This window comes from Haliotis rubra, unplaced genomic scaffold, assembly GCF_003918875.1.
Source record: "Haliotis rubra isolate DU_JTF1 unplaced genomic scaffold, ASM391887v1 Scf239, whole genome shotgun sequence".
NCBI classification, from domain to species: Eukaryota; Metazoa; Mollusca; class Gastropoda; order Lepetellida; family Haliotidae; genus Haliotis; species Haliotis rubra.
This window is the reverse complement of record NW_025766436.1, coordinates 633,988-646,274: the sequence shown is the minus strand read 5'-3', so window position 1 is coordinate 646,274 and position 12,287 is coordinate 633,988. Positions and strand designations below refer to the sequence as shown.

The following is a 12,287-nucleotide window of genomic DNA, read 5'->3' as shown; positions in this document are numbered from 1 at the left end:
TGTACATGCATATATCGACATAGCAACACAGTAGCTACCACGTCAATAGGAGCCAATGTACATGTATATCCTATAGCAATACAGTAGCTACCACGTCAATAGGAGCCAATGTACATGTATATCCGACAGCACCACAGTAGCTACCACGTCAATAGGAGCCAATGTACATGTATATCCTATAGCAATACAGTAGCTACCACGTCAATAGGAGCCAATGTACATGCATATCCGACAGCACCACAGTAGCTACCGGGTCAATAGGAGCCAATGTACATGCATATCCGACAATAGAGCCAGCACAGTAGCTACCACGTCAATAGGAGCCAATGTACATGTATATCCTATAGCAATACAGTAGCTACCGCGTCAATAGGAGCCAATGTACATGTATATCCGACAGCACCACAGTAGCTACCACATCAATAGGAGCCAATGTACATGCATATCCGACAGCACCACAGTAGCTACCACGTCAATAGGAGCCAATGTACATGTATATCCTATAGCAATACAGTAGCTACCGCGTCAATAGGTGCCAATGTACATGTATATCCTATAGCAATACAGTAGCTACCACGACAATAGGAACCAATGTACATGTATATCCGACAGCACAGTAACTACGTCAACAGAAGCTAATGTACAATCAAGGTGAACAATTGCCAGATCGCAAACACAGGCGACGATGACAAATGATAACAGGTAGGAAGAATAAAAAGCCCAAGGATTATCTATTGTGGCAACTTCCCTTTGACAAACATGCACAGGAAACCTTAAAATATTGAGTATTTAGTTGATGGATTTGATGTTAAAAACAGGTCATGACATTTTAAGAGTCTATTTCCAAATGTTCAATTCCAATGAAAACACATCAATACTGTCAATAATTGTCCATTACGTTTTTCAAAATACTATCCAATATTGACAATCCAGTGACGGATCATAAAGATCCTTTGAACCCCTTGGTCAGAACATTGTTCTTTCCTGTAGGTTATTGGCGATTATGAGGGACAGATGTTCAATTAGTCTTGTTGGTAGTTAACTGGATTAGGGTATTGATGAAACCAGCAACGATCAGTGTTTCTCTTTGTTATTAGCTTTGAACCAATCAACGAAATGTAGGTGTGTTGAACTATGGGCAACTGCTGACAATCATTGCAATCGCTTATCGAAGAACAGAACAATCCGACATCTTTACTCCAAAGATCATTTTAGAGTACACTCGTGGTTTTAGGGGACGGTAAGTCTTCTACATGCAAATGTAGACATATGTTGACAACTACCATCCTACAAAATCGAAGTACCCTTTTCGTTTGTAAAAAGTACATATATTTCTAAAGTCTGTGGAAGCTGCACGCCCTCCAGGCGTACTTGTTTATACTTTGATTATGGATTGCCAGTTATGACAGAACTGGTCCATACTCCCATTTTAGCTGTTTCAGGTCTCGTTGCTATTCTCAGAGTAATGTCACAAAAATATACATATTCAATATATCGGTCAAAGACTAAGAGTCATAAACGTGAAGATTGATATTACCCGCGTTTGTATGGCACGGATGATTATTTGTGTAAGAACTTGTGGCACAAACTTCATCCATTTATTTGGTAAAGTGTCCTCTTAGAATAATGGAATTTGGGTAAGACTCACATAGCTGATTTTGAACATAAATACATGTATGTGAAGCTTTTAATGGAAATGAAGCTATTGAGGTGTACGTTTACCATACCATGACGTTGCATTTGATCACTGTGACATTTCACACAAATAAATTAACACTATGTGATGCAGGTACAGACGGAAGCTAATTTTTGGAGGTGGTTTAATGCCGCACTCAGAAATATTCCACCTATATGGTGGCGGTCTGACAATAATCGAGTCTGGACCAGACAATCCAGTGATCAGCATCTTGAGCATCGATCTACACAATTGGGGTACGATGAACTGTGTCAACCAAGTCAGTGAGCATAACCACTCAAGGCCCTTTGTCTCCTCTTACGACAAGACCACTGGTCCACCATTGGGCAGCTCTTCAAGTAGAAAGGCAATCAACCCAAGTTGGATGTGGTGTCATCCAACATAGTGGACACTTCAGATATTGACTCTTTGAATACCATTTCATTAGTTCCCTTATCAGTTCTCTCCAGAGACCATATTCTTTATGTACCTGTATACGATCTCTGGGTCTGTCGTTTCTATTGTTTTAAATACTTCCATCATTACATTCTCCAGTCACACATCCTGGGGGAAACATAACAACATCTGTGTAGCTAATTCAATATACATTTAATGAAAATTCTGGTGTATTTTCCCAATCATCATTGTGTTGTACCTGGATAAAATAGTATGGTCAACCATTTATACACAAAATACTAAGTTCAAATGGGTCTCATGTACAAGTCATCAACAAGGTGGCTACAGTTTGAGCAGAATATCTCGCAGAACGCCCATATTCATTACCACCAGCCAGTCTTGATTTGATGGTTTTGCTCTTACAAGCAATGCTGCCATAAGGAGAAATTGAAAGCAGTGAACTGATCACTCTCTACACCGTTAGCAATCTAAATGTCAGTAATTTTATAGTTTCAACACTAAGTTTCTCCAACAATTGTGCAAACGTTGAAGAAGCTGCGATGCTGCACATGCTGGACCTGCGTCCTTGCTGTGAGACCCACAGATGGACCTTCACCCATCAGCTCAACTTAGTCTGTGCTGAAGGCAAAACACATGGTTGATCATTCAAAACATTCATGTTATTCATCATTTGTTATTGTTAAGATAACTGTTTTTTATAGATCCCAATCAACCCCATTTTACTGTGGGTTACAGCCTGCAAGTATTAATATCTGTGCATGTTCTGCCTACCCCACGGTGTACTGATTGCCTTGTACTGACAGTATACAAGTGTCTTGACAAACAGACCATAGTGATTAACCCCCTGGACAAGCTGACATGGAATGATGTCACGTGTTGGACGACACAACAACTGTATTCAAACATCTAACTTGAAGTTTGCAGGTATTACATATGATCTCTTACGATAAACTGACATGCAGTTTGATTGACATGATGTATGACAGTCACCTTCAATGGTTCTGCTATTCTATCAGAGCTTGGGGTAATCTGCCAGTACAGCCTGTGCAGCCAGTCTTCCAGGAGAACCCATCACACCACCTCCTGCAGACATGGGAATACAAATAGGGAGGTGAGGTGAAATGGGGTTTAACATCGTACTCAAGAATATTTTGCTCATATGACGCATGCATGCGTGTGTATGTGTGGCTGCCTGTACTAGCCCAGACTTGAGCTGGTGTAATAGTGCTAGCAGGTCACTGAGATACCATGCCGCAGTTAAGCATGAATGCCCAACTCAGACACATCATACCGGTACTGACTCTGAGCTGACCAGACCTTGTTTTACCCATAAATGCTGAGCGCCAGGCAGGGAACAACAAGTAAACCTTTTGGTATGATGTGGTCGAGGATCCATCCCGCAACCCTCCGGTCAACTCTCTGGGTGGACACTCTAACCACTACACCATGGAGGTGGTCAGAATTACAAATAACACCACCTCCTGCAGCCAGGAGAATACAAATAACACCACCTCCTGCAGCCAGGAGAATACAAATAAAACCACCTCCAGCAGCCAGGAGAATACAAATAAAACCACCTCGGGCAGCCAGGAGAATACAAATAACACCACCTCCTGCAGCCAGGAGAATACAAATAACACCACCTCCTGCAGCCAGGAGAATACAAATAACACCATCCACCTCCTGCAGCCAGGAGAATACAAATAACACCATTGTAGTAATGTAACACGTAACGCTCCCTTAACTACCGGAGGTAAACAACTCCTCCCTGTGTACCCCAATGCATGATGGGACCAATGCATGAAGTTTGTATGCTTCAGCAGACCGAAATAAAGCCGCTGTTCTCCAAGTCGTGTCGTGTGCTTTTCAAAGGATGTTAGTCACGATACTACATTTTGGCGACGAGGATACAAGGTTATAAGGCTGTGGAATTTCGCATCCCGGTGCGAGAAAAACTCATCAGGAAATCTCCCGGGACCCTGATTGAAGAGAACGGAAAGCAAGTAAGTGAAAATCAAGCAAAATGGCGGCGTTTGGGAAAGTAGAGGAATTTGATCCCAATAGTGACGATTGGGGCGAATATACTGAGAGATTGGGACATTATTTCACTGCAAATAGTATTGAAGATGTTGTAAAGCAAAGAGCAATTCTTTTGAGTGTGATTGGAAGTAAATCTTATCAACTTTTGAGGAATCTGACCATACCGTCGAAACCGGGCGATCTCTCTTACGAGGCAATAGTCAAGTTAAAGAAGAATCACATTAGTCCAAAGCGAACTGTCATGGTGGAGCGGGCGACGGCTTCAATATGAGAGACAGACTGCAGAATGAGAGTGTTTAGATTATAAAAACTTACGAGCGGAACTGAGGCGCCTTTGCGTCGACATGTGATTATCCAGATATTGAGGCACAACTCAGAGACAGGTTGGTGTGTGGAATCAATAATGATCAAATGCAAAAGAGGCTTTTGACAGAAAAGACTTTAGATTATAATAAAGCCTATGCACTTTGTGTTGGAATGGAAATGGCAGCTAAAGAAGTTCAAACCATTAAAGAAGAAACTCAAACACCTAGGACTGTGAATAAAACTTTTGTGCTTGGTGAAGGTCGGTCGGCAAAGTGTGACCGGTGTGGAGGCATGTTTCACACAGGGTCACAGTGTTTCTATAGGAACAGTGACTGTCACAGGTGTGGAAGACGTGGTCACCTTTCGAGAGTTTGTCATTCTACACCGAATTACCCGTCACATCAGCGTGGGCATGGGTTTAGAGGTAATCGTCGAGGTAGGGGACGTGGTCATGGTCAGCGTGGTCATTTCAGTGGCAAGGGAAGAGGAGTTCATGCTCATCACATTGAAGAGAAGCCAGTTGAGGAAAAAGTTGAATATGAAATGTACAGAACTGAATGCAATCCAGACAGGAGACGATCAGTTAGAGCAGAACCCTACATGATCGAGGTAACTGTTAATGGGAAAAAGGTAACCTTAGAATTGGATACAGGGGCAGCTACCACGGTGATCAACGAACGAACATACAACTCACTATGGAAGGAAAAGCCAGCTCTGAGAGAGGCAAGGGAAATTCTGAGGAGTTATAATAGGGAAACAATTCCAGTTCTTGGAATCACTGAAGTGGAAGTCTGCTATGGGGGTCAAACTGCAAGGTTACCCTTGACTGTTGTTGAAGGAGATAGAGAGAATCTCTTAGGCCGAGACTGGTTACAAGTGATCAAGATAGACTGGGGGAGAATCATGAACATAAGGAATGAAGGTTTGCAGGACATTATAAAAACACATGAAGAAGTCTTTCAAGAAGATTTGGGAGAACTCAAGGGACAGACAGTGCAGATTCAGATAACAGCAGATGTGCCAAGATTTTACAAACATAGGAATGTGGCCTACGCATTGAGAGAAAAGGTAGAAAATGAACTTGATAGGTTGGAAAAGCAAGGAGTTATAAGACCTGTGCAGTTCTCAAAGTGGGCGGCACCTATTGTGCCCGTTGTCAAGAACACTGGCAGAGTGAGACTATGTGGAGATTACAAACTAACTGTGAACAGAGTTGCGCAGGTAGATGTGTACCCAATACCCCGTATTGAAGATTTGTTTGCTTCACTATCAGGTGGTCAGAGTTTTACCAAACTTGACCTCAGTCAGGCATATCAGCAGTTGACGTTAGATGAAGAATCCAAGGAGCTCACAACTATAAACACTCACCGTGGACTGTACCAGTATCAACGTTTACCGTTTGGGATCTCTGCCGCTCCGGCTATTTTTCAGCGTACAATCAAGTGTTTGTTGAAGGGCATTCCTCACGTCTGCGTTTACCTTGATGACATCCTGGTGACTGGAGACACTGAAAGTGAACATCTGGACAACATACGAGCTGTCCTAGACAGATTGAAGAAGGCTGGACTGCGACTCAACGGTCAGAAGTGCAAGTTTTTGGTCAAATCAGTGGAATATCTAGGACACCGAATCGACAAGGATGGGTTACATCCCCTGAATGAGAAGGTCGAAGCAGTTGTGTCGGCTCCAGCACTGCGTAACGTCAGTGAACTGAAATCTTTCTTAGGCTTGGTACAATATTACCAACGTTTTCTCCCAAACCTGTCCACAACATTGGCTCCCCTGCATCATCTCCTCGGAAAAGAAGTAAAATGGAAGTGGGAAAACCGAGAAGAGACAGCTTTCAACAAAGTGAAAGACCACTTGTCATCGTGTAAGCTTCTTACACATTATGACCAAAAAAAGAAGCTTCTGCTAGCCTGTGATGCCTCTCCATATGGCATAGGAGCGGTTCTGTCGCACATCATGGAAGGCGGGATTGAGCGACCTGTAAGCATTTGCCTCTCGATCCTTGTCTCAAGCTGAGAAGAATTATTCTCAACTAGACCGTGAAGCTCTGGCAATCATTTTTGGAACAAAGAAATTCCATCAATATATATATGGAAGAACGTTCACACAAGTGTCTGACCACAAACCTCTTGAGAGCATTTTCAGTCCAGACAAGGCTATCTCACCAATGGCATCTAGCAGAATTCAACGCTGGGCTCTGACTTTATCAGTGTACAGCTACACCATTGAGTACAGGAAAGGAACCATATTAGCAAATGCAGACTGCATGAGTCGCCTTCCCTTGTCGAGGTCCATTTGTGATCCACCGCTACCTGGAGACACAATTCTGCTGTTGGAGAGTTTGGAAGCATCCCCAGTGAAGACACATCAGATCAAGCAGTGGACAGACAGAGACAGCACACTATCTCGTGTCAGATCACTTCTACTGTGTGGCTGGACTTATGAAATCACCTTAGGAGAAGAATTTCGTCCTTATGAGAAGAGGAAGAATGAACTGAGTGTACAATCTGAATGTATACTTTGGGGAAATCGTATTGTTGTGCCACCCCAGGGGCGACAACGAGTGATGGACACTCTACATGAAGCTCACCCAGGCATAACACATATGAAGTCGGTAGCACGCGGAATGGTGTGGTGGCCGAATATGGATCTTGATTTGGAAGAAAAGGTCAAGACATGTGAAATCTGTCAGCAGAGTCGTCCAGTTCCTCCCGAATCGACACTACATCCTTGGGAATGGCCAGAGAAACCATGGAGTCGTCTACACTTAGACTATGCAGGCCCATTCCTGGGAAAGATGTTCCTTGTTTGCATAGATGCTCATTCGAAGTGGTTAGAAGTTGTTCCACTTAACAGTTCGACATCAACTGTAACCATTGAGTGTCTGAGACGGATGTTTGCTACTCATGGGCTACCGGAGACAGTTGTCACAGATAATGGGACTTGTTTCACAAGTGACGAGTTCACAGTCTTCATGAAGATGAATGGTATCCACCACCTCTGTGTAGCACCTTATCATCCAGCATCGAATGGCTTAGCAGAAAGGGCTGTTCAAACATTCAAGAATGGAATGAAGAGAATGACAGTAGGCAACATCGAGACAAGAATCTCCCGTTTTTTGTTCAAGTACAGAATAACCCCACAAACTACGACCGGAGTCTCACCAGCTGAGCTACTGTTGGGAAGAAGACCAAGAACGCACTTGGATCTACTACACCCAGATATGAGTCGGCGAGTGCAACAGAAGCAAGAAAAGCAGAAAATAACCCATGATGTTCATGCCAAGCATCGTGAGATTCAAGTTGGTGATCTTGTGTATGTGTTAAATTTCCGCCCTGGTGGAAAGTGGTTACCTGGTGTTGCCGTAGAGCAAACAGGTCCTGTGTCATATAAAATCCGCCTAACAGAGGGTGGTGTTGTGCGTCGTCATCTCGACCATGTGAGGTTGAGATGGGAGATGAGTTGCGAGACGAAAGGAAGTGTGGTAAAGTCTGATGTGCCAAATTTTACAGAGGTGATAACCCCTCTTGTGCCAAATCAATCTCAACCTGTGATGTCAGCCTTAGGTGATGATTCAATATCTAGGCCTGACCCGAAGGCCACACCAGAAGTTGAAACCCAGGTAGATAGTCAGCAGATCCCCAAATCTACTATGACTGGGCTGTCGGTGTCTGAGGGACTGCGTCGCTCAAGCCGTGTGACCAGAGCACCAGATAGACTAAATCTAAAGACTGAACTTGTTTAAAGGGAAGTGTATTGAACTCTAAAGTTACAAGTCATCATTGTAGTTTCAAGTACTACATATTCACATAATGTGGACTGGAAACAGTATTAGTCTTAGAGACATGTCAGAAGTAACAACAGTGTTCAGATACATTTACATTGATTGAGATCAGCATATGTAAACTAGTTTTCATGCAGCTGAATGAATCAGAAGTGAAGTCTCAAGTTTCTACAGTTTAGTTTAAGTAGTTGTTTAAGTTACAATTGTCTGAGGTTATCATTAATAATGTAATTGCATCAGTAAGGTAACAGTAAAATGACCTTGACGAAATAAGAGCATGTACTTGCTTTCACTTATAAGAATATATATGATAATCTCAGGATAAGTATGTTAATGTTTTCAAGATTATTAATCACAAGTATTGTTGAGATTTTGTTTATGAAAACAAAAAATCTGGAGGGGAGAGGTGTAGTAATGTAACACGTAACGCTCCCTTAACTACCGGAGGTAAACAACTCCTCCCTGTGTACCCCAATGCATGATGGGACCATACGTCATGATGGGATCATACGTCATCGGGCCACGCGCTTCCCGCCCAAGTTTGTATGCTTCAGCAGACCGAAATAAAGCCGCTGTTCTCCAAGTCGTGTCGTGTGCTTTTCAAAGGATGTTAGTCACGATACCACAACCATCCACCTCCTGCAGCCAGGAGAATACAAATAACACCACCTCCTGCAGCCAGGAGAATACAAATAACACCATCCACCTCCTGCAGCCAGGAGAATACAAATAACACCACCTCCTGCAGCCAGGAGAATACAAATAAAACCACCTCCTGCAGCCAGGAGAATACAAATAACACCATCCACCTCCTGCAGCCAGGAGAATACAAATAACACCACCTCCTGCAGCCAGGAGAATACAAATAACAGTTTCCAGAGGACACAATTGGTAAATGTGTCTTCCACTTTGTTTTGCAGTAAAGGCATGGTGAACCAGCTCAAGATGTGCTACAGTTAATAACACTAGTCTACAAACAGGTACAATGATAACAAAATCAAGATCAAAATAAGGAGAGAACCAGTCTGTCAACACACCACATACCAATACAAACATCAGAAGGAATGCTAACCACGCTCTGCTACCATAAACGTTGTGAAGGTTTTGTGGAAGCATACTGTAAAAACTAATTAACACCATCTTCTACATTACTGAAAAACATACATTCACACAGACACAAACACAGAAACAAAGAGAAAGGGTAACTTACTAAAAACACACACATGCACATACACATACACTCTCTTAGAACAATCTTACAAGATATACACACATACGTGGAATGTTTTCACACTACCTGGATGTGCTCCGCTACCACAGAGATACAGGCCTCTGATTGGGCACCGATAGTTGGAAAGGGCAGGAATTGGTCGACTAAGATACAGCTGGTCCAATGACATTGCCCCATGAAAAATATTCTGAAAAATAACACAACAGTACCAAACATGTTACACCATTAAACTTCCAATAGTGCAAACACTGTGTCAAAGCACTGAGTGTCAACAATATTGAGACTTCAGGTTAAAACAGGTTCACAATAGCCTCAGCCTGTTGTAAGAGATATGAAAACAGTTGATCTTATCTAAATGAGGACTGTTACTTGACACAACACCTCCCAGCAAGGAGGAGTGACATCACTGTAGCTCAGGTAAGGTGGACCCTGAGCAAACTTTGACCACTCAGTCTAAATCATGGATAGGTAGGCTCCAATCAGATGTCCGCTTTCCTAAGTGATTAGGCTTCATTTCATTAAAACTCATAAGTTTTGATTTGGTCTGTTGTTTTACACCGCACTCAGCAATATTCCAGCTATATGGCAGCGGTCTGTAAATAATCGAGTCTGGACCAGACAATCCAGTGATCAACAACATCAGCATCAATATACACAACATGTGTCAACCATACCAGATCAGTGAGTCTGACCATCAGATCCTGTTATGAGATCGCCTCTTACAACAAGCATGGGTTACTGAAGACCAATTCTACAAGCATGGGTTACTGAAGACCAATTCTAACCTGCATCTTTATGGGTGAAACTTATACATATACCAGAGTGATGAAAGTGTAACATTTTCTTTTGTAACATCACCCAGTCAGTGTTGAGTTTAAACAGTGCGTGTCTTACCCCACCACTCAGGCCAAAGATGTCTTCCAGGTCTGGTGGTGTCAGTATGTCTCTCCCAATGACACTCTCCTTGAACCCTGGGGTATACTTTTCTATACTGTCAAACACTGAAAACATTCAAGCAGCCAAATCTCATTTGAGGTTCTTTAATACTGTGTTTCAGCATTATGGAGAACAAGTCATATCAGATTTACCTACAAATTGGAGGGGACCACAGATTTACCTGTATGAACATTGGGTCCAAGTTTCACCTGTATCAATGTCCATTCCCTGGTATACCTGTATCAATGTGATGATCCAAAATTTACCTGTCAGTGTAGTGGTCACAGTCTCACCTGTTTACAACTAACGGTCCCATGTTGGGTTGCCTGAATTTAATAATGAAAATAGTGCATAATTATAATGTGCACATATCCCCACTATGAAGCATGCTCAGGGGGCTAACACATTATTACCCCTGATAACCCAAGCTGCTTGTGAGGTGCTAGAAGGTTAACAGTCATATGACCTATCTCACCAGGTACCCATTTTCTGCTGGGTTAACAGAGGCAATTTTGAACAAACTCACTTGCCTAGGGTGAGATGACATGTATCGCATGTGCTTCGTTGAAGGGCAGGACTAAAGTCCTAGAAACTCTCAAGAGTCAAGCTGCCAAACATGGTCACCCATCAAAGGACTCTCTGCACCCAACGTTGCATAACTTCACCTGATTTGTGACCTGAGCTCTATGCACAGGACCATGGACCACCATATTTACCTGTATTAATGTCAAGGTCCAGTAAGTATAAGTGAAGGGTCATAGATTTACCTGTGTGGTTTGCTTTGGTTTGGTTGTTGTTTAAAGCCACACTCAGCAATATTCCAGCTAAATGACGGCGGTCAGTAAATAATCAAGTCTGGCCCAGACAATCCAGAGATCAACAGCATGAGCATCGATCTACGCAATTGGGAATGACATGTGTCAACCACAATGACATGTGTCAACCAAGTCAGCGAGTCTGACCACCCGATCCTGTTAGTTGCCTCTTACGACAAGCATGGGTTACTGAAGATCAATTCTAACCCAGATCTTCATGGGTCTTTACCTGTGTGAATGTACCTGTCAAGAGTTGGGTCCAGAGAAAGAGAAAGGTGTGTTTACCTATATCAGCATACTGGTTCCTGGTAGTGTTGTCCCAGGGCCGGCCCCCAGCTAGGGTGTAGGGGGTGTACTGTGTAAACAGCAGGACCACGTGACTCCCAGGCGGGGCCAGGGTGGGGTCAAGGCTGGACGGGATCACCATCTCAATCACTGGGCTGCACAGTACAATAATTGATACCAGCAAACATGGAGAAAGTGTGTTGCAGGAGTTATTAAAACTGTAGCATTAACACGGCCATTTCCTGAAGGCCCTCATTGTGCTAGTATTATTAGAGTGAGTGAGTGAGTTTGGTTTTACGCCGCTTTTAGCAATATTCCAGCACTATCACGGCGGGGGACACCAGAAATGGGCTTAACACATTGTACCCATGTGGGGAATCGAACCCGGGTCTTCGGCATGACGAGCGAACGCCAGTATTATTAGAAGAGACTTGTGAAAATTCTCAATAAATTAAAAAAATCAAAACATAACGTTGCACTGCGCCTCTCCTATAGATATGGAGGGTGATCCCAAATCTGTAAACAATCCATTCTAATGTATTCAGGTTATTGATTGCAACAAAAACATCCCTTGATTTTTTAAAAGTTTAATATATGTAAATTGATGCACCTCTTTCAAAAACTAGAAAAAAGCCGTTTTCTAAATTTGAAACATATTTTGACCAATACTGCTCAAGTTATTAGTTGTCAAGTTCAAATTTGTAAAATAATTCTTGAAAACATTAAACTACCAAAACCAAAATTTGAACTTCACCTCTCGCTAAGAAGCTGGTCCCCAAATTTGAAAAA

At 42.7% G+C, this 12,287-nt stretch overlaps 1 protein-coding gene across 1 annotated transcript in view; it reads right to left on the bottom strand.

Annotated features, from left to right (window-relative positions):
* Positions 1 to 2,265: 2,265 nt before the first annotated feature.
* The window catches only part of LOC124278525 (pyridine nucleotide-disulfide oxidoreductase domain-containing protein 2-like), a 46,817-nt gene continuing 36,795 nt past the window's right edge, over positions 2,266 to 12,287 (bottom strand). Inside the window, exons 13-17 of the mRNA XM_046714251.1 lie at positions 11,499 to 11,653; positions 10,357 to 10,463; positions 9,529 to 9,649; positions 3,083 to 3,175; positions 2,266 to 2,502 (exon numbers count right to left, since the gene is read on the bottom strand). Coding sequence (XP_046570207.1) covers positions 3,105 to 3,175; positions 9,529 to 9,649; positions 10,357 to 10,463; positions 11,499 to 11,653 — 454 coding nt within the window. The 3' untranslated portion in view covers positions 2,266 to 2,502; positions 3,083 to 3,104. The remainder of the gene's footprint in view (positions 2,503 to 3,082; positions 3,176 to 9,528; positions 9,650 to 10,356; positions 10,464 to 11,498; positions 11,654 to 12,287) is intronic.